Source organism: Rhinatrema bivittatum, chromosome 3, assembly GCF_901001135.1.
Source record: "Rhinatrema bivittatum chromosome 3, aRhiBiv1.1, whole genome shotgun sequence".
NCBI lineage: Eukaryota > Metazoa > Chordata > Amphibia > Gymnophiona > Rhinatrematidae > Rhinatrema > Rhinatrema bivittatum.
Window position 1 is genome coordinate 224709579 of NC_042617.1, and position 23110 is coordinate 224732688.

The following is a 23110-nucleotide window of genomic DNA, read 5'->3' on the forward strand; positions in this document are numbered from 1 at the left end:
GTAAAAGAATACTAATAGAATATTTTGAATAGCTGACAAATAGAACATCCAATCATGAAAAACTCTTCTGCTGTTCTGCTCTTCAGTGCTCTTCTGCTCTTCAGTGCTGGGGAAGGCCTGCGCGATCGACGCCGAGCCCTGCCGGGGGAAGGTCACTGAATTTGCTCCCCAGCCGGGCAGCCTCAGCACCGACAGCGCAACCAGTTTAAAAAAGCTCAAACGCTGAAAAAAAAGAAAAATCGCGCCGAGGTCCGCGGAGACCCGCCCACCGAACCACAACCCACCTATCAGAGCCTGCCCTGCTGGGCTTTAAATCGAAGCTCTGTTTCGGCGCCATTTCTTCTGCTCTTCAGTGCTGGGGAAGGCCTGCGCGATCGGCGCCGAGCCCTGCCGGGGGAAGGTCAGTGAATTCGCTTCCTAGCCGGGCAGCCTCAGCGCCGACAGCGCAACCAGTTTAAAAAAGCTCAAACGCTGAAAAAAAAGAAAAATCGCGCCGAGATCCGCGGAGACCCGCCCACCGAATCACGACCCACCTCTCAGAGCCTGCCCTGCTGGGCTTTAAATCGAAGCTCTGTTTCGGCGCCATTTCTTCTGCTCTTCTGCTCTTCAGTGCTGGGGAAGGCCTGTGCGATCGGCGCCGAGCCCTGCCGGGGGAAGGTCAGTGAATTCGCTCCCCAGCCGGGCAGCCTCAGCGCCGACAGCGCAACCAGTTTAAAAAAGCTCAAACGCTGAAAAAAAAGAAAAATCGCGCCGAGATCCGCGGAGACCCGCCCACCGAACCACGACCCACCTATCAGAGCCTGCCCTGCTGGGCTTTAAATCGAAGCTCTGTTTCGGTGCCGCGCGCCGAAGGAGCGCAACAAAGGGGCAGGCCCCTTTGTGCGCCCCTTCGTGCAGCCCCGAGTGGAGCCCTGAGTGGAGCCTCGGCCTATAGCCCGGATCAACAATGGTCTCACAGCCATTACTGCTTAACTTCCTACTCCCACATCACCCTGGTGGCGCCAGCAATTTGAGAAGCTCCTGAGCAAAACTAGCTATCCTAGCCACAGTCTCCCCCCTATCCAGCCCCACTCGATCAACTACCCTTGCCCGTAGACTCAGCCACCATGCGTTCCTTCAACATTCCCATCATCTATAACCGACTGAGGAGACTCCCGAAGCCTTACACGCACTCACTCAACTGCCAACAGAGGATCATCCCCATCTCAATATCGCCCTGCACACAATTTCTAGGCCTGGCACTTTTCTCACTGACTTTATTCAATGCGCAATCCATCTCTAAAAAATCGCACATCCTCAATGACCTCCTCAATGAAACGAAACCGGACATCTGTGCTATCACAGAAACCTGGTTAAAATCTACTGACACAGTACTTCTAAATCAGCTACCCACCCAGACCTACGACCTCCTCTCTATTCCCAGGATCAAAAAAAGAGGAGGAGGGCTGCTCCTAGCAGCCAAAAAAGGTCTAGGCTTGACATTACAGGCCACAAATACGTCAGCTATCCTGGAATTTGCCCTCTTCAAATCAAAACACATCCTAATCGGATTAATTTACGCCCCTCCAGGAATTCTTGAGGCAGACCCATCCCCCATCATCGAACTAGTCGCCAAACATCTTAACGCAGAAAAACCAGCGATCCTTATGGGAGACTTCAACCTTCACGTGGACGTCCAACCTCGCTCCACTAACTGCGAAACCCTACTCTCCTCTCTTGGCCACATGGGTTTCAGACAAATTGTTAACGATCCCACCCACAAGGCAGGTCACACATTAGACCTCATTTTCATAAATGAAGGAATATCGTCCGTTAACAACCCATCATGCCTACAGGTCCCCTGGACGGACCACCGAATCATCACCACGGCTCTGGAGATCATGGAACACCCTCCCCATGCAACACACGCAACCTCAGTCACCATCAGAAATCCTTGCACCGGAGAACTCCTCAGCCTGCATTTATCTAAAGAACTAGTACAACTAAACCTCTCGGATGTCAACACTGCTATGATTTCATGGATCAACATTACCAACAGTGTAGCGGATCAAGTATGCCCCATGACCACAAAAATTCTCCATCCAGACAAGGACAACAGGAAACCCTGGTTTACACCCGAGTTGAAGTCGCTCAAACATGAGCTCAGATGTAAGGAGCACAGATGGCGAAAAATCCCCTCCACAACAACCCTCTTGGCTTATAAATCTTGTCTAAACTCTTACAGAAACGTCATCAACAGAACCAAGAAAGAATTCTTCTCAAAAAAGATCCACCACTTTATCTTTGACTCTAGAGCTCTGTTCTCCTATGTTTCAGCCCTCACAAAACCAACTGCCCCCCTCATACCAGACACATAAGCGTCCAACAAAGCCAACGAACTGGCAGTCTACTTTGAGAAGAAAATAGACACCCTCCTCGCACCACTTAAGGGGCCCCCTCCTCAACCGAACTACTCAACCACTACTGGCCCACAATGCTCACACCCAACCCTCCAGCATCACAAATCAACCACAGCTCATCTGGCCACCCTCGAGCTAACATCCGCCTTAGAAATTGAAAACATCCTTAAGAAGATGAAGCCCTCGTCCCACCCACTAGACCATATCCCTTCCAATCTGATGTTTTCCATTCCTAACACTATCGCCAAACCGATAGCAGACATAATAAACTGCTCCCTGCGCCAAGGCCAGGTCCCTGACCTACTCAAACTTGCAATTCTCAAGCCTCTCCTTAAAAAACCTAACCTTCCAACCACCGACCCAGCTAACTTCAGACCCATAGCTAACCTCCCGATGATTGCCAAGATCATGGAGAAGGTTGTAAACAGACAACTAGCTGAATTCCTAGAAGAAAATGACATTCTCACTTCAAACCAATTCGGATTTCGAAAGGCATTGAACACTGAATCACTTCTAGCCTCGCTCTCGGATACCATCCTCATTAATCTGGAAAAAGGTCAACCTTTCCTTCTCATCCTACTGGACCTCTCCTCAGCATTTGACACCGTGAACCATTCTTACCTCCTTCAGCATCTAGCAGATATCGGTATAACAGGTTCAGCGCACAGCTGGTTCAAATCTTTCCTTGAAAACAGTCAATACAGGGTTAGGATCAACAACAAAGAGTCACTCCCTATCAGATCGAAGCGAGGGGTACCCCAAGGATCATCCCTTTCACACCCACATTATTCAATATTTATCTCCTCCCACTCTGCCATCTTCTATCCAACCTCAAGCTAACTCACTTCCTATACGCGGATGACATCCAGATCCTCATCCCGATAGTGGAATCCCTCCACAAAACGTGGTCTTACTGGAACAGCTGCCTTTCAACAATCAAAAACCTGCTCAACAGCCTCAACCTCGTGCTAAACACTAGCAAAACGGAAATCCTCATAATTGCTCCAGACAATTGCACCCTGCTCAACCAACCTAGTTCCGCCCAATTCTCCTCCACATCGATAGACCACACACCGCAAGTAAGAGATCTTGGGGTGATTCTAGACAACCAACTCAACTTCACCAAGTTCGTAAATAACACCACCAAAGAATGCGTCTTCAAATTGCAAGTTTTAAAAAAACTAAAACCACTTCTACACTTCCGAGACTTCCGCTTGGTACTACAAGCTATCATCCTCCCTAAACTGGACTATTGCAACTCACTCCTCCTGGGCCTGCCCGCCAGCACCATCAAACCACTTCAGATGGTTCAGAATGCGACGGCTAGAATCCTCACTAACACCAAAAAAAGGGAACACATCACCCCTATCCTCCAGAATCTTCATTGGCTGCCGGTAAAATTTAGGATACACTTCAAATCCCTTATGATGATTCATAAGGCTCTTCACAACATCTCCCCCCTCAACCTATCTTTCCAACTGCAGCAGCACACTTCCAAGAGACCGATCAGAAGTGCATACCAGAACATGCTTCACACCCAGCCGGCTAAAACCTTAGGGGTAGATTTTCAAAAAATGCGCGTTCGCGTACTTTTGTTGGTGCACCAGTCGCAAACAAAAGTACGCTGGATTTTAGTAGATACGCGCTTAGCCGCGCGTATCTGCTAAAATCCAGGATCGGTGAGCGCAAGGCTGCCTATTTTGGGCAGCCGGCGTGCGCCGAGCCGCGCAGCCTGCCTCCGTTCCCTCGGAGGGAACTCGCTTTCGCCCTCCCCTCACCTTCCCCTCCTTTCCTCTACCTAACCCCCCCCCCCGGCCCTATCTAAACCCCCCCCCCACCTTTCTCCACGGATTTACGCCTCCCGGAGGAAGGCGTAAATCCACACGCGCCAGCGGGCCGCTGGCACGCCGAGACGCGACCCCGGGGGCGGTTCTGGAGGGCGCGGCCACGCCCACGGACCGCCCCTGGCCGAAACCACGCCCCCGGGCCTGCCCCCGAAACGCTGCGTTCCGCCCCCAAAATGCTGCGTCGATTGGCCCCACCCCCGACACGCCCCCGTCAAAAAACCCCGGGACTTACGCGAGTCCCGGGGCTCTGCGCGCGCCGGCAGGCCTATGGAAAATAGGCGCACCGGTGCGCAAGGCCCTGCTCGCGTAAATCCGCCCGGATTTACGCGAGCAGGGCTCTTAAAATCCGCCCCTTACTGAGGAAACGAGCTATGTCCACAGCAGGTCCCCCCCTTTGGAATCTGCTCCCACCGGACCTCCGCCAAGAACCATGCCTCTTGACTTTCAAAAATAAGCTTAAGACTTGGCTATTCACCCAAGCTTTCACTGAGAGCTAAAACCTGATAAAACAATAGTCGTTATATATACCTATGTACATATGTTTTCTGAGTTTGGATCCTAGTTTCAGTTAACTGAGTTTTTGAATGTCTCCCTAAAAGTGTTCCTGGACACCTGTTTTAATGTATTCAGCCCCAGAGGCGACTGTTCAGTTCCATGTAAACCGGTGCGATATGTATTGTATACAGGATCATTGGTATATAAAAATAAAAAACAAATAAATAAATAAATAAATTTACCAAATAGCAATAAAATTTTTCAAAAAGCAGATATATCAAATAACACATAATAATTAAAATCAATAAGGATTTAAAAATCATCCACGTATTCTATCCTGAAATCGTTGTGTATTAGTTGCAGTGGTAGAAATGGGGGCTGGTGGTGATGGACTTACTTGCTCTTCTCTCTCACACATGTTCTTCTCTCTTTATATGTCTGGGGGCGGGGAGGGATTTACTAAGGGAGCATGTGCCATGGCAGGGAGAATAAAACTAAGTAGGATCTAGTGGAGAGTATGACACGGGGGCCTGTTGTTGGTTGCAGTGACTTTGCAGGCATGGAGCTGCTGCAGTCAACATCAGCCACCTGATCCCAGCCCCTTGGATGTGGGTCTGAGTTGTCTTAAGGCCTGTGGAATGCATTGACACGGTATGGAATTAACAGCAATGTGAAGGTGGGTAGCTTATACTGGCAGTGATCTTTCTTCCTTCCCAGCAGCCGACATGGGTGGAAATTGTGAATTTATAACTTCCGCCTGTGTCGGCTGCCAAGAAGGGGGAGGATTGTTGTTTGCAGAGGCAGACAACAAACCTAGATCTACATCAGTGGTCTGCAGTGCAGGAAGACTTTAGTCGGGAGCCGCAACTGAAGCTTAGAAGAACTGTGTTCAGCTCAAGAGATGCCGGTTGGCCACCCCTGTTTTAAGGGATTATGTAATTTGTATGTTTTCCTTTTTTTCCTTTTTTAATACTGCTAGTTATTGAACATGTCTGTGTATAACATATATCTGTTTTTTTTTAACTTCTGTTTTGATAGATTATGCATAGACCCAAATGATGAAATGAAAGCTGGGGTTCTAGCACAGGCAAAATCTCACGAGAATACTTTTCTACTTGGCAAGTGGCAGCATTTAGCATTAACATATTTGCAACAGCCTGAAGCCAAGAACAACATCCATGGAAATCTCTCATTATGGATCTCTGGTCAAAGGTAATATGCATTTAGCGGTTGCCTTTAGTATATAAAATGACTAGGTGTTCTGTTAAAGTGCATGGGGTAGTTTTCTAATATTTTCCTTTAAAATAAGATTAGTTCAAAATAAGTTTTATCACACACTTTTTTATTTTAGCTCTCCAAACAAAATATATTTAATTCTAAGAATAGTTATTTTGGGACAAATTCATGCAGCTAATAAGGTTGTACAAGCAGTCATAAAACTTCTTCATTGGTCTAAAGTTTTAAATAATCCATTACATCGTCTACTGAAAATGTGACACAATACTGATTGCAGCTAGTTTGACTCCATATCTTGCTACGTAAACATTTTCTACTAACATTGCACTTTATCAACTATTTTGTTATTTTTAGGCAGTGATTTAATTTAAAGATTGATTTATAAGAAAGCTAATATACAACATCTACAGGCCTTGTCAACTGTCAGTTACAACAGTAGCCGGCCCAGCAGGGATGTACTTAGCTCTAGGCACAGGAAGCATGTGACTCAAGACTCTTCCTTCGTGCCCATAATCTCTGGTGGCTGTCGGGCAGTGTGAAAAGGAAAGGCCATGGATCACAGTTTGTGGTGACCCAAAAAGAGGCCCAGCTGGGCAGCCACAGACCCGTGGTGGCCCAAGAGACCGGGGGAGCAGTGTGGGAGACCTGAATGAAAGCCTGAGAAGCAGGGCCGGTGCAAGGGTATTAGGCGCCCTAGGCGAAACGTCAGCTATGCCGCCCCCCCCCCCCCCCGCCTCCACACACAATTAACTTACATTGTGCATTAATGAAAATAACGAAGTCTGTATTTATAACAGAACACTTATTTGACATTTTTATGCCATGTAAACCATTGAGATGATTTGTCTTATCGACGGTATAGAAACTCTTTTATAAATAAATAAATAAAAATAAATAAAATAAACATAAACCAAAGCTATACTTGTTGCTCAAACAAAAAAAGCAGACACATCACATAATATTAAATAATTAAAATGGCAGTCAATCAAGAAAAATAAACTTAAAAAGCCATCTTTACTTACCCCCTCCAGCAGCTCTCGTACTCCTCTTCCATGCAGGCTGTAGTACACACCAGAAGCAGCAGTAGTGGCTAAGCTCTATACTCATGGTCCTCTTCCTTAGGGCCCATGTCTCTCACACACACACCATATCAGTCATGCCCCCATGACCAGTTTCTGTCTCTCACACACCAATCATCTCCCAAACAGTCTTTGACAAACACACCAGTCACCTTCCTGAACAGTTTCTCTCATGCCATACACACACAGGCTTCCCACTCCCGTGTTCCACTTACATATATGGGCTTCTCACTCTCATAATCACTTTCTCTTTCTCACACACACTCACCAGTCTCTCACTCCCATGCTTGTTCTCTCCACATGCACAAGCTTCTCATTCCCATAATCACTTTCTTTCTCTCACACACATACACAAACACACACACCAGTCACCTGATCTCTCTCATGCATACACACACACAGGCTTCCCACTCCCAAGTTCTCTTTCAGATATACAGGCTTCTCACTCCCATGCTGTGTCTCACACACACCCAGGTTCTCACTCCCATGCTCACTCTTCACATGCACAGGCTTCTCATTCCTATAATCACTTTCTTTCTCTCTCTCACATACACACAAACACACACCAGTCACCTGTTTTGTCTTACATATACAGGCTTCTCCCTCCCATGCTATGTCTCACACACACCCAGGTTCTCACTCCCATGCTCACTCTCTTCACATGCACAGACTTCTCATTCCCATAATCACTTTCTCTCTGTTACACACACATACACCAGTCTCTCTCTCATTTCCATGCTCGCTCTCCAGGTGCACAGACTTCTCATTCCCTGAATCACATTCTCTCTCTCTCACATTCACATACACACCAGTCACACCGTCACCTTACCAACCAGTCTCTCTCTCATACATGCACACACACACAGGCTTCCCACTCCCATGCTCTCTCTCACATAATCAGGCTTCTCACTCCAATGCTTTCTTTCACATACACCCCCACAACACCAGGCTTCTTACTCCCATGCTTTCTCACATACCCAGAGTTCTCACTTCCATGCTTTTTCTCTCTTTCACACACACACACACACACACACACACACACACACACACACACATCAGTCACATCCCTGACTGTCTCACACTCTCACACATCAGTCATCTCCTTGAGCAGTCACTTTCATTGTCTCTCACATATACACATACATCAGCTCTCTGACCAGTTTCTTTCAATCACACACACATGCTCTCTATCAAATACATTCTCTCACTTACACACAGGCTCTCAATCACACACAGGCAGGCTGGCTGCTTCTCTCTCTTTCTCTCACTCACTTCCTCCCCCCCCCCCCCCCCGAGCACAAACGGTAGCTGCTCCTCCTCCTCCAGCCCCCGCAGGCCAAGAAGGAAGAATCCCATCGGCCGCAGGAGGCTCGTGCTGCTGACTCCTTTCCCGATTACCGGCTGCTTCAATTGTTCGGGGGCCGATGCTGCTGTCGCCGCTATTTTTTTCATGCGGCACAGCTCTTTCTCCTTCCCGCGCATCACTTCCTGTTCCGGGTCACGGGGGGGGGGGGGTGGTCAAGCGCGCGGGAAGAAGAAAAGGCCAGCCGCGGATGCCAAAGCTTTTTTTATTTTTTGCACCGCTGCCGTTCCTGCTGGGCTTGAACGTGCTGATAGCCCGGCGGCAACGGCAGCAGGGAAGAAAGAGCAGCGGGAGAGACCGGGAGCGCGCGACACACTGGTTGAGAACCGCTGGGGGAGGTCAGATGGGTCTTTTGGGGCGGGCTGCCGGCAGCGGCTCTTGTATTTTTATCGGGGGGGGGGGGGGGGGGCGGCGGCTTAATGCAGCTCTTTTAATTTTACCGGGGCAGCGGCTGAGCGCGGCTCTCTTAATTTTACCGGGGCAGTGCCGCCCCTGGGAAGCTGGCGCCCTAGGCGACCGCCTAGTTCGCCTAGTGCTTCCGCCGGCCCTGCTGAGAAGGGGAGGGAGGGTGTGTGTGATTGATGGGGAGTGTATCTGAGAGAGACCGATTGTGTGAGGAAGTGTGTGTGAGAGTTTTGTGACAGAGAAAGGGAATTTGTGTGAGAGAGAGGGGACTTCTATATGTGTGTGGGTGAAAGAGAGGATATGTGTGAGCATGTGTGCATGGGAGAAAGTGTGTAAATGAGCATGCATGTTGGTATATGACAGGATAAAGTGTGTGCTGGCTCCTTTTTCCTCCACCACTCCCCACTAATCCACAACAATCTCAGGGTGAATGTAAATCAAAAGTTGCCAAGCATGGAGAGCAGAGGATTTGTTTATCATTTTTTTAATTATTGAGTGTTTTTTGATGTCTGCTCTTTTGAAATTTTATTGATTTTGGGAACCTTTTAAAATTCTTTATATGAGTTTTTAACTATTGAGTGATATTCTTTTCATCATCTGTTTTAAAATGTATATTTTTTATTATTATAATTTTACTATAATGATGTTTTATAGTTTTTGATTTGATTGTTTTATGAGGAATGATGATGTACGTTTTTAACCATGGTTGCAATGTGTGCATACAGTGTCTGGCTTGTTGCGGTTTCCAGTTCAGTTTTTGTGTGCATATTTGTTTATTTTTTATGGTCTCTTTATTCTGTGTAGGTCTGTCTGTGTTCTGCATGTATGACTGACTGACAGGTGAGATATTCTGCTATCATGCAACCTGTAGCAACCTGATTTATTCTGTTTTCATAATAGGAGGTTTATTGGTGTTTTATACTCTGGTGTAATATTTGCAGTATTGCCTTTTCACAAGTAAAATGGTTACTGTTGCAGTCTTGAGGTTAGTGTGCTCTTTTGAAATTTGTCTTGAAGATTTACCTTAAATTCTTCTTCTTTTTTTTAAATTCTTTACAGTTTTTCCAAAGAAGTGCAATCAAAAAATGACTTTAAAGTACAAGTATGCATACTTAAAACAATTACAAGTATTTAATTGTGAAGGAGTATAAAAAAACAAACTTATTACTTTTGTAATTTATAGAACATTTACATGGACATTTTAGTAAGAATATTCCACCGATGGTAATCACTCTCTATTTCTAACTTAAAAAAAACCTTTCTCCTCTGCGTTTCTTCATAACATCAGAAAAGATGGAAATAGGTCTTTTCTAGGTCAGCCTATCATTGAGATGAAAAATAGTCTCAAGGTCCAGTCCTTATCTTTTTCACAAATATAAGAAACTATTAAGGTAGATCTTTCCAAACCTTCTGAGCTAGAATGCGCCAAAAAGTAAGAAAGGTCAATTTCAGGAGTTGGAACATTGAACTGAAGCATATAAATAGTAGCATGTGTACCAACTGAGAGTATATAGAACAATTTTTCAATAGATGGAATATGTTCTTTAGAGTCTCTTAAAATTTCAAGATAGAATTTTATCAAAAGCTCCATAGGGGACAATGGGGACACTTAAGAAAGTTGAGAATCTAAGATTAAACCTTCGTATATAATTACTCATATTCTCTATCTTACAATGCAAAAATCGATTATCCTTAATTAAGGAAAACTGTTACCCTCTATTTCAACAAACTTTTGAGAATACTATTCAACCTTCTTAGAAACGCCCCCCAGTGTCCCCAAGATTGCATCAATTTTTGTGGTAACATTTTCCTCCGAAGTAACTATCACTGTCCATACAGTGTCCAGTGTGACAACTGCAGGGTTAGAGGGGATAGAACCAGCTATCCATCCCTCAATACATATTCCGGCTGAAGCAGATGAATTTGCTTTTGCTAATGCCCCCCTCCCCTCCCCCGTCTGAGAAGGGAGAGGGAAGCCCAACTGGTGCACCCTTTAACCCAGTGGTTCTCAACCGGTGTGTCGCGACACACCAGTGTGTCGCCAAGAACACGCAGGTGTGTTGCCACACTTCCCGGTCCCCCGCTGACCCAGCTGCTCCCTGGTCCTTCTCCGCCCAGGCTTAAAATGCTGTCAGCCCGGGTGGAACGCGGCAGGACAGCTGGAGTCAGCAGCACCGGCATGGTCTCTTCTCCTCCTCCCCCTCCCCCTCCCCCCCCCCCCCCCCCCGTGGCCCGAAAGAGGAAGTGGTGAGAATTGGGTGCGTGCGCGGAAAGAAGAGACCATGCTAGTGTGGTCAGCGTCGGCCCGAAGAACAGAAGAGAGGCGTGGTCTGAAAAATGTTCAGCGAGGCTCGGAGGAAAATGAAGAAGAGCGTCAACCCCCGCAGCCGATGGGACTCATCCTCCGCGAGGGCTGAAAATGAAGGAGGTTAGGGTTGGGAGGAGACTGCTGCTGCCGCTAGTTCCGGGGGGGGGGGGCGAGTGAGAGAGAGTGAATGAGCAAGCATGTGTGTTGAGATCCTGTGTGTGTGAGTGAGATAGCATCTATGTGTGTGATTGAGAGCCTGTATATGTGAAAGAGTATGTCTGTGAGAGAGCATGAACGTAAGTTTACGATTGGGATCCTGTATGTGTGAAAGAGTATGTGTGTATGATTGAGATCCTTTGTGTGTGAGAGAGATAATGTGTATGTATGATTAAGAGCCTGTGTGTATAAGTAAGAGAGAGACTTTTGGCAGGGACTTTTGGCAGGTCTTGGGGGGATCAGGAGGGTGAGGGGATGTGGTAAATTAAGTTGGCAGGCCTTGGGGGAGTCAGGACGGTGGTGGTGGTGGGGGGGGGGGGGGTTTGTTAGATTTTTAGTTTTTTTTTATATTTTCTCCATAAGACGCACATACATTTTCCCCCCACTTTGGGGGGAAAAAAGTGCGTCTTATGGAGTGAAAAATACGGTAATCTTTGCAAACTGGTTTAGTGAGAAATCTGGGATTGATGTGCTGCACACACTTTTTTGATAAGGGGTTGAATAGTAGACAAACTTACACCCATATCATGGTCAATGTCAAGACGTTTTGACCTATTTGTCTTCATTGTTTTAAGAGTTGGAAAATACAGCCTGTGAGGGAATCCATAAGAAACTCTCTCTAACTACCTTAAAGGACCAGTCACAGGAAGCTGGCCCGGTCTTCCTTAAGGATCAACACTAGGATTTAAGTTGGCAGGGGAGAGAGAGCTTGAGGAGGCCCTGGGAAGTAGAGAAAGAGCTACCAATTGCAAGGTCCTCCCTTAACCTAATGGTTTGTGCTACCTGAAATAAGATGAGCTATAATGTTTCTTGTAACTTCTGAAGTGAAGGCGTGCTGCTGATTTGTTTGTTATATTCACGGTGAACCTAGAAAATGTGGTAGACCTGATTGATAAACTGAAGAGTAGTAAATCACCTGGACCGAATGGTAAACACCCCAGAGTTCTGAAGGAACTAAAAAATGAAATTTCAGACCTAATAGTAAAAATTTGTAACCTTCATTAAAATCATCCATTGTACCTGAAGACTGGAGGATAGCTAATGTAACCTCCATATTTAAAAAGGGCTCTAGGGGAGATCCGGGAAATTACAGACCGGTTAGCCTGACTTCAGTGCCAGGAAAAATAGTGGAAAGTGTTCTAAACATGAAAATCACAGAACATATAGAAAGACATGGTTTAATGGAACAAAGTCAGCATGGCTTTACCCAAAGCAAGTCTTGCCTTACAAATCTGCTTCACTTTTTTGAAGGAGTTAATAAACATGTGGATAAAGGTGAACCGATAGATGTAGTGTACTTGGATTTTCAGAAGGCGTTTGACAAAGTTCCTCATGAGAGCCTTCTAGGAAAAGTAAAAAGTCATGGGATAGGTGGCGATGTCCTTTCGTGGATTACAAACTGGCTAAAAGACAGGAAACAGTGAGTAGGAATAAATGGACAATTTTCTCAGTGGAAGGGAGTGGGCAGTGGAGTGCCTCAGGGATCTGTACTGGGACCCTTACTTTTCAATATATTTATAAATGATGTGGAAAGAAATACGATGAGTGAGGTAATCAAATTTGCAGATGATACAAAATTGTTCAGAGTAGTTAAATCACAAGCAGATTGTGATAAATTGCAGGAAGACCTTGTGAGGCTGGAAAATTGGGCATCTAAATGGCAGATGAAATTTAATGTGGACAAGTGCAAGGTGATGCATATAGGGAAAAATAACCCATTCTATAGTTACGCAATGTTAGGTTCCATATTAGGTGCTACTACCGAAGAAAGAGATATAGGTGTCATAGTGGATAACACATTGAAATTATCAGTTCAGTGTGCTGCGGCAGTCAAAAAAGCAAACAGAATGTTGGGAATTATTAGAAAGGGAATGATGAATAAAACGGAAAATGTCATAATGCCTCTGTATCGCTCCATGGTGAGACCGCACCTTGAATACTGTGTACGATTCTGGTCGCCGCATCTGAAAAAAGATATAATTGCGATGGAGAAGGTACAGAGAAGGGCTACTAAAATAAGGGGAATGGAACAGCTCCCCTATGAGGAAAGACTAAAGAGGTTAGGACTTTTCAGCTTGGAGAAGAGACGGCTGAGGGGGGATATGATAGAGGTGTTTAAAATCATGAGAGGTCTAGAACGGGTAGATGTGAATCGGTTATTTACTCTTTCGGATATTAGAAAGACAAGGGGGCACTCCAAGAAGTTAGCATATGGCACATTTAAAACTAATCGGAGAAAGTTCTTTTTTACTCAATGCACAATTAAACTCTGGAATTTGTTTCCAAAGGATGTGGTTAGTGCAGTTAGTATAGCTGTGTTTAAAAAAGGATTGGATAAGTTCTTGGAGGAGAAGTCCATTACCTGCTATTAATTAAGCCACTGCTTTTACTAGCAATGGTAACATGGAATAGACTTAGTTTTTGGGTACTTGCCAGGTTCTTATGGCCTGGATTGGCCACTGTTGGAAACAGGATGCTGGGCTTGATGGACCCTTGGTCTGACCCATTATGGCATGTTCTCTTATGTTCTTATTGCCTTGTTACCTCAGTCTCTTGTTTTTTTCCGCGAGCAGTCTGCAAGCGGAGTTTTTCTCGTCCTCGTCTGTGAAGAGATTTTTTCTCAAAATGTTTGTTTTCTTCTTTTCTTCTGAGCAGTGATGGCGCCTAAGCCATCAGGATTTAAGTACTGTCAATGCGGGAAAGTTATGTCCATTACAGATGGACATAATTACTGCTACATATGCCTGGAACTGGAACTCGACCAAATCTCATGCCGGGACTGTGGTCATTTGTCGTCCCCCCCAGGCCCATAGGAAGCATGCAGAAAAAATCGTGCATTTAAAGATATCCTCCATACAGTCTTCACTGGGACCGTCGAAGAGACCGAAGAAGACACAGTTTAAGAGGTCTGCTTCACTAGAGGGTGCCTCGGTTAGGTCAGTCATACCACCAGAGCCAGTGAAGGGTGTTGAGGCCGCAACTCCTCTTTCACAAAAATCCCCTAATGAGCCACTTGGGTTTCAGTTCTCTGAACACACATGCTCCCGCTCCTCGACACTGAAAAAGTCGGGGCACAGAAAATCAAATCGGCCGAAGCATTTGAAGAACAGCGTGTTGGCGCAGGGATGCGTGCACGGCGCATCGGTGCATAGCCTGGCGCATAACACATCGGCGCACAGCTACGCGCACAAAACATTGGCGCACAGTGGCGCGCACATCACGTCGGCGCACGACGTTCACAACACATCGGCGCACGGATCGGCGCACAAGGGCGCATCTAAGCGTACAGCGCCTATGCCATATGATGCATCAAAGCATCAGGACTCAAAACATGCGAAGCTATCGAGTCAACCTCTAATTCTGATGCACTTGACACCAGTCTTGACGCAGTCTAGACTGCAAAGTCAGGAATATCTTAAAAAGTCACAAAAAACTAAGCATATAACATCTTCAAAACCTAGTGAGACAGATTCTGACCAGCATGAGGAACTAGTCTCTGTCCATGACTCTGACACCTCTAGCGAGGGTTATGATTCTGATGGATCTTCTCTTAGTAGACCACAATCCCCTTGTCTTCTCCATAAGTCAGGCCTGCCTCCTCAAGATGCGCTCATAGCAGCAATGCCTTCAGGACCAGGTCTACTTCCAGGACCTTCACAACCTCTTGCATCTAAAGCAATATTACAAATTTCGCAGGCATTCAATTTTTTTTTCCAGGATCTGAACACGGCACATCCTCAGCCTCCACTTACGCCTTCTCAGCCTTCACAATCTGCATCACCAATTCCATTCCTTCCTTCTCAGCTGTCGGCACCATCTCCAATCCCAGATCGACTAGACACTCCAGACTCACCATGGACATCGTCACCTGATTCATCTACAGGATTCCCATCTGACCCTCCAGAAAGCCTCCTGGAACCTTTTTCCCCTCCCTGAAGACTTGTCCCACGTAAAGTTCATCGAGAAATTAGACTTTCTTTTAAATATCAAGACGGGAAAGATCCCTGATCCTAGGTCGGAGGTTTTAGGAATACTGAAAATATTCAAAATGCCTCCAGAACCAGCAACTCTACCACCATATACAGTGCTGGATACAGTTCTTCATAAGATGCGGAAGAAACCTTTTACCACCGCAGCCACATTGAGGAAAATGGACTTAAAATACCGTATGCATAATTCCACAATTTATGATTCCACACAGCTACCACACAACTCAATAGTAGTGGAATCTGCACTATCAAAGGCAAAAAGATTAAAACTTAATGCCAATTCACCACCAGGGAAAGACCTTAAGTCTATGGATGACTTCGGCCGTAAGGTATACCATTCTTCCATGTTAGCAACAAAAATTTAACACCATCAGTTTTATGTAATCCAGTATTTATTTGAATGTCTTCAGAGATTATGTCCCTTATGTTTAGCCTCTGATAATACCCTACCTCAGCCTTTTACAGACATGGAAGAAGGACTTTTGCCATCTACTTCGGTCTGTATATGAGTCCTTTGAGTCTTCCACAATGTCTTCGGCTACGGCTATAGCAGCAAGACGAATGGTGTGGTTGAGAGCAAGCGCAATTAGAGAGGACGTTCATGATAAGTTAGTAGACATACTGTGTCTAGGAGACAATCTTTTTGGTGAAAAATTTGGGGAAACCGTTACTCTTCTTAAAGAACAGAGTACCGTTGTATTGTCACTCACATCTCCAAAGGACCCCCATACCTCGTCCAGAAAATGTTACCCTTCGTTCAGGAAGAAGTCCTACTCAAGGGCACCTTTTAAACCATAAAATACCTATCGATCGCAGAATTATTCCCCCCAAAGATATCAACCTCAGACTCAACAGTCCCGTGGACGACCACAAAAGCAAACACCAGCACTTCCTCAAAAACAGATTTCATCTTTTTGAGCTATCCCGAGCCACCTCTACCACCATACATAGGAGGTCGCCTTCAATTCTTTTATGCCAGTTGGGAGGCAATTATGTTGGATGCTTGGGTGCTGATCATCATAAGTGAGGGCTATCGAATAAATTTTGTAACATTCCCATGTCTCCCTCATATTCCCTCCCCCCGAAATACATCAACCCACTCACTTTACCTTCAAGAACAGTTACCAAATCTACAAAGCCAGAAATCCATTCCAAGAATTACAATGTCACGGGAAAATCAAGGATTCTACTCCCATTATTTTCTAATTCCAAAAATGTCCGGAGGTCTTCGACCCATCTTAGACTTACGGAATCTCAACAAACACATAAAAAAAAAAATTCAAGATGATGCCTCTCAAGACTATTCTTTTTCTCCTACAACCCAACGACTGGCTATGTTCCATAGACCTGAAGGATGCGTGCTCCCATATTCCCATGCACCCTTCTTCCTGGCAATACCTTTGCTTTCAAGCTCAGAGCAGCCACTATCAATATGAGGTTCTACCCTTTGGCCTGTCTTCAGCCCCAAGAGTGTTCAAAAAATGTTTAGCGGTGGTGGTGGCTCACCTCAGACTACTGTCAATCAAGATTTTTCCTTATCTGGATGACTGGCTTTTAGTAGCCACAAATCAAGCTACTCTACGAACTCACACATTCCAAGCAATCAACTGTCTTCAGACAATGGGCTTCATAATCAGTTACGAAAAGTCCAACCTACAACTGACCCAAACACTACAGTTCATTGGAGCGCTCATCAATACAACACAACAGAGAGCATACCTCCCACAGGACAGGATTCAAACTCTATCCTCACTAGCTCGATGTCAATGCAGCCGGGCACATAACATCAGCACGTCAAGTCCTCCAGCTACTGGGTCATATTGCGGCAGCTATCTATGTCGTTCCCTACCGAAGACTACATATGCGCCGCCTACAATGGGTACTAAAGAATCAATTGTCTCAATACTTTCAACCCCTCTCAAACAGGATACACCTTACCACTCAAATGCGCACCAACATTCGATGGTGGAAAAACACCAACAACTTGACCTCGGGAGCACCTTTCCAGTTACCTCCCCTTCAACTCATACTCATGATGGATGCATCCAGAAGGGGCTGGGGAGCTCATCTGAGCAATCTAAAGACTCAAGGTCTCTGGTCTGCACAGGAGATCACACACCAGTTCAACCTTCTGGAACTTCGAGCCATTTGGAAAGCTCTTCAAACCTTCTCCCCTCAAGTTCGGGGCAAGCATCTCATGGTATACACAGACAACCAAGTTGCCATGTTCTACATAAACAAGGAAGGAGGGTCAGGTACATGGATCCTCTGTCGAGAAACACTTCGAAACTTCGTTTGCTATTGCAAACGAAGTATCGATGCAAGCCACTTACCTTCCAGGTTTAGACAACATCACGGCGGATCGCCTCAGCAGAATTTTTCATCCACACTAATGGACTTTGAATCGGGAAGTAGCAACCAGAATCTTTCAACACTAGGGCAACCCGATATCAGATCTCTTTGCCACAGAAAACAACCATCAAACACTAGCATTTTGCTCCATTTATCCGAGCAAAATTCGTCATGCTCCAGATGCCTTTCTCATCCCATGGACAGAGGGCTTGCTATATGCTTGCCCTCCCATTCCAGTAATATCAAGGACGATTCAAAAATGTATCCGAAACACAGTGGATATGATCCTCAGCTCCAGCATGGCCAAGGCAGCCCTGGTATCCGTATCTCATGCGACTATCCATTCACCCACCGATTTCACTGGAGAACCATCCACGTCTGTGGACTCAGGAAGGGGGGGGGGGTCCCTCCTTCATCCAATGCATCATTCCCTTCCACCTGACAGCTTGGAGGTTGAAAGGCAATTATTAAACCACATGGGACTGCCAGCTTAACTTGAAGACATGCTCATTGCTTCTAGGAAACCTTCAACTAGATGTAACTATGCAGGAAAGTGGCATCGTTACACAGAATGGTGGAAACCATGAAGGCTAGATACTCCTAGAGTATCTTCATACACTCTACCTTGCTGGTTTAGCGCTGGCTTCAGTCCGTGTGCATGTTAGCGCTATTGCAGCTTTCCACCACTCTCATAATGGACTTTCCATTTCCAACCATCCGTTAATCGCCAGAGTCATGCGAGGTATGCTGCATCTCAGGCCACCGGTGTCAAAGCCACCTATACCATGGAATCTCAATACAGTACTTGAAGAACTAATGTTGCCTCCTTTTGAACCATTAGATTCATGCCACATAAAATACCTAACATGGAAAACGTTATTTCTAGTGGCCGTCACATCAGCACGGAGAGTAAGTGAGCTACATGGCTTGGTTCACTATTCTCCTTATTTACAATTTTACCATAATAAAGTCACTCTTCAGCCTCATCGTACTTTTCTTCCTAAGGTAGTATCGCCTTTCCACATAAACCAGTCAATTACATTGCCAATCTTCAAACCTAAACCTCTCAGTTTCTCAGTTAGTACAGAGTTCAAAGCTCTGTACTAACTGAGAAAACTCCGCCTATTGACCGGTCGCGAGATGCTCCCAGACAGCATGGCTAATTCATCCTGCTATCTACGGAAACACCGTTTATGGTAAGCAAACTTGCTTTTATTCACCATTCCCTTTCTAATAATTCCCAACATTCTGTTACTTTTTTGCCTGCCACAGCACACTGAACAGACTATTTCAATGTGTTATCCACTATGATGCCTAGATCTCTTTCTTGGGTTGTAGCTCCTAATAGGGAACCTAACATTGAATAAACATAGCATGGGTTATTTTTCCTATATGCATCACCTTGCACTTATCCACATTAAATTTCATCTGCCATTTGGATGTCCAATTTTCCCGTCTCCCAAGGTCTTCCTGCAATTTATCACAATCTGTTTGTGATTTAACTATTCTGAACGATTTTGTATCATCTGCAAATCTGATTACCTCACTCGTCGTATTTCTTTCCAGATCATTTATAAATATATTGAAAAGTATGGGTCCCAATACAGATCCCCGAGGCACTCCACTGCCCACTCCCTTCCACTGAGAAAATTGTCCATTTAATCCTACTCTGTGTTTCCTGTCTTTTAGCCAGTTTGTAATCTATGAAAGAACATCACCACCTATCCCATGACTTTTTACTTTTCCTAGAAGCCTCTGATGAGGAACTTTGTCAAATGCCTTCTGGAGGGTGGCTAATGTAACCCCAATATTTAAAAAGGGTTCACCTTTATCTACATGTTTATTCACTCCTTCAAAAAAGTGAAGCAGATTTGTGAGGCAAGACTTGCCTTGGGTAAAGCCAAGCTGACTTTGTTCCATTAAACCATGTCTTTCTTTATGTTTTATGATTTTGATCTTTAGAACACTTTCCACTATTTTTCCTGGCACTGAAGTCAGGCTAACTGGCTGTAGTTTCCTGGATCACCCCTGGAGCCCTTTTTAAATATTGTGGTTACATTAGCCACCCTCCAGTCTTCAGGTACAATGCATGATTTTAAGGATAGGGTATAATTTTTTACTAATAGGTCTGAAATTTCATTTTTTAGTTCCTTCAGAACTTCCTTCAGAAGAGTAGTAAATCACCTGGACCATCAGATGGTCCAGGTGATTTACTACTCTTCAGTTTGTCAATCAGGCCTACCACATCTTCTAGGTTCACCGTGATTTGGTTCAGTCCATCTGAATCATTACCCATGAAAACCTTCTCTGGTATGGATATCTCCCCAACATCCTCTTCAGTAAATACCGAAGCAAAAAAATTGTTTAATCTTTCCGCGATGGCCTTATCTTCTCTAAGTGCCCCTTTAACCCCTCAATCATCTAACAGTCCAACTGACTCCTTCACAGGCTTTCTGCTTCGGATATATAAAAAAATATTTACGGTGATTTTTTGCCTCTACGGCCAACTTCTTTTCAAATTCTCTCTTAGCCTGTCTTATCAATGTCTTACATTTAACTTGCCGATTCTATTTTCTTTTGTTTGATTTTTCTTCCAATTTTTGAATAAAGATCTTTTGGCTAAAATAACTTCTTTCACCTCACCTTTTAATCATGCCAGTAATCGTTTTGCCTTCCTTCCACCTTTCTTAATGTGTGGAATACGTCTGGACTGTGCTTCTAGGATGGTTTTTTTTTTTTAACAATGACCACGCCTCTTGCACACTTTGTAGCTGCTCCTTTCATGTTTTTTTTCTAACAATTTTTCTCATTTTATCAAAGTTTCCCTTTGGAAACTTTAGCATGAGAGTTGTGGATTGGCTTATTGTCCTCCTTCCCGTCATTAATTCAGATTTAATCATATTATGATCACGATTGCCAAGCGGCCATACCACCGTTACCTCTCTCACCAAATCCTGTGCTCCACTGAGAATTAGATCTAAAATTGCACCCCCTCTCATCAGTTCCTGAACCAATTGCTCCATAAAACTGTCATTTATTCCATCCAGGAACTTTAGCTCTCTAGCATGTCCCGATGATACATTTACCCAGTCAATATTGGGGTAATTGAAATCTCCCATTATTACCGCACTACCAATTTGGTTAACTTCCCTAATTTCTCTTAGCATTTCACTGTCCGTCTCACCATTTTGGCCAGGTGGACGATAGTATAGTCCTATCACTTTAGTCTTCCCCAACACACGATGGATTTCTAACCATAAAGATTCGATTGTGCCTTTAGTCTTATGCAGGATGTTTATCCTGTTGGACTCTATGCCTTCCTGGATATAAAGAGTTACACCGCCTCCCGGGTGCTCCTCCCTGTCATTACGATATAATTTGTATCCCGGTAATGCACTGTCCCATTGGTTATCCTCCTTCCACCATGTCTCTGAGATGCCAATTAAGTCTGTGTCATCATTCACTGCTATGCATTCTAATTCTCCCATCGTATTTCTTAGACTTCTGGCATTCAAACGTTTCAAAGTTTGTTTTTTGTTTCTTTTCATTCTGCTTTTTAATTGATAGGGAGGTGAGGTTTTCGTTACAGGCACTTGGACTGCTTTTCTTATTATTGGAACCTCACTGTCGGGATGCCCTAATTCTAATGCATCATTAGTATCCTTTGAAGATGCCTCCCTCTGAACCATGCGCTGCTGAGCGACTGTCAGCTTTCCCCTTTGTTCTTGTTTAAAAGCTGCTCTATCTCCTTTTTAAAGGTTAGTGTCAGCAGTCTGGTTCCACCCTGTTTAAGGTGGAGCCCATCCCTTTGGAAGAGACTCCCCCTTCCCCAAAAGGTTCCCCAGTTCCTTACAAAACTGAATTCCTCTTCCTTGCACCATTGTTTCAGCCACACATTGAGTCTCCGGAGTTCTGCCTGCCTATGGGGACTTGCGCAGGGAACAGGGAGCATTTCAGAGAATGCTACCCTGGAGGTTCTGGATTTAAGCTTTCTACTTAAGAGCCTAAATTTGGCTTCCAGAAACTTCCTCCCACATTTTCCTTTGTCGTTGGCACCCACATGTACCATGACAGCCTGCTCTTCCCCACCATTGTCTAAAATCCTATCTAGGTGACGTGTGAGGTCCACCACCTTCGCACCAGGTAGGCATGTTACCAGGCTATCCTCATGCCTACCAGCTACCCGGCTGTCTACATTCCTAATAATCGCATCACCAGCGATGATGGCCGACTTAATCCTTTCCTCCTGGGCAGTAGGCTTTGGAGACACATCCTCGGTGTGAAAGGATAATGCACCACCTGGAGAACAGGTCCTTGCTACAGGATCCTTTCCTGCTGCACCAGGTTAATGATCTCCAATCATGAGACCTTCTTCCTCCAAGGCAGCACCAGGGCTGCCAGTCTGAAGTTGCGACTTTGCTAGTATATCCCTGAAGGTCTCATCTATATACCTCTCTGTCTGCCTCATCTTCTTCAGGTCTGCCACTCTAGCCTCCAGTTATCAGACTCGTTCTCTGAGAGATACGAGCTCTTTGCATCGCATGCAAATGTACAATTTCTCACTGGCGGATAAAAAATCATACATGTGACACTCTATGCAAAAGAGTGGGAAGCCCCCCTCTTGCTGCTGGTCTACTGCCTTCATTTCAGATTTGTTCAGTTCCTAGTTAACGTTTAGGTTGTTATGGGAGTAGGAATGTGTCTATTTAGCATCCTTTAAATGTATTAGTGGATTCACTATATGTCTGGCAGTGGCCTTCAGGGGGAATGATCAAACTCTCAATAAGGTGTGGAGAATTCGTGAAGTGAAGTTAAAAGGCTGGGGGTTTTTTTTGGTTTTTTTTTAATGTGAAAGTGGCACCTGCCTATAAATTAAATGATGAGCTAGGGGTGGGAGGGTTGGGAAATACAAACAGTCTATATTCTGTTTATTCGCTTCCTTACTGACTATTAAAAGAACAAACACACTAAATAATATTCCCGAATAGTTATCTTCTCCCCAATACTTTAAAAAAAGAAAATTTCCCAAGCAAAACTTACTGATTCCTTTCAGCCACCAGCCTGCACCGATGCCCGCCAGGGCATTCTCTGTGCCCCCGGTGATTCCTTCGACTTTCTCGGAGCCTCAACCGGGATCTTCGGGTATCCAACCCCCTCCTGTTCCTACAGATCAGCCCGCTGATCCTTATGACACCTGGGGGGATGATACGTCCACAGACACCGATGATTTACCTTCACCACCCTCTCCTACTGAAAGTAGAAAGCGTTCTCCTCCAGAGGACCTCTCTTTCATCAAATTTGTGAAGGAAATGTCGGAATTGGTCCCTTTTCAGCTTCAGATGGAGCAAGATGACAGGCACCAGATGATGGAGCTTCTCCAATTCCTGGATTCCCCTAAAGTGATCACTTCCATTCCAATTC

General features: G+C 45.1%; 1 protein-coding gene across 1 annotated transcript in view; it reads left to right on the forward strand.

The window, feature by feature from the left end:
- LOC115087279 (lysosomal-trafficking regulator-like) overlaps nt 1-23110 on the forward strand; it is a 1534685-nt gene that overhangs the window by 376184 nt on the left and 1135391 nt on the right. The window contains 1 exon segment of the mRNA XM_029594260.1: nt 5780-5953. Coding sequence (XP_029450120.1) covers nt 5780-5953 — 174 coding nt within the window.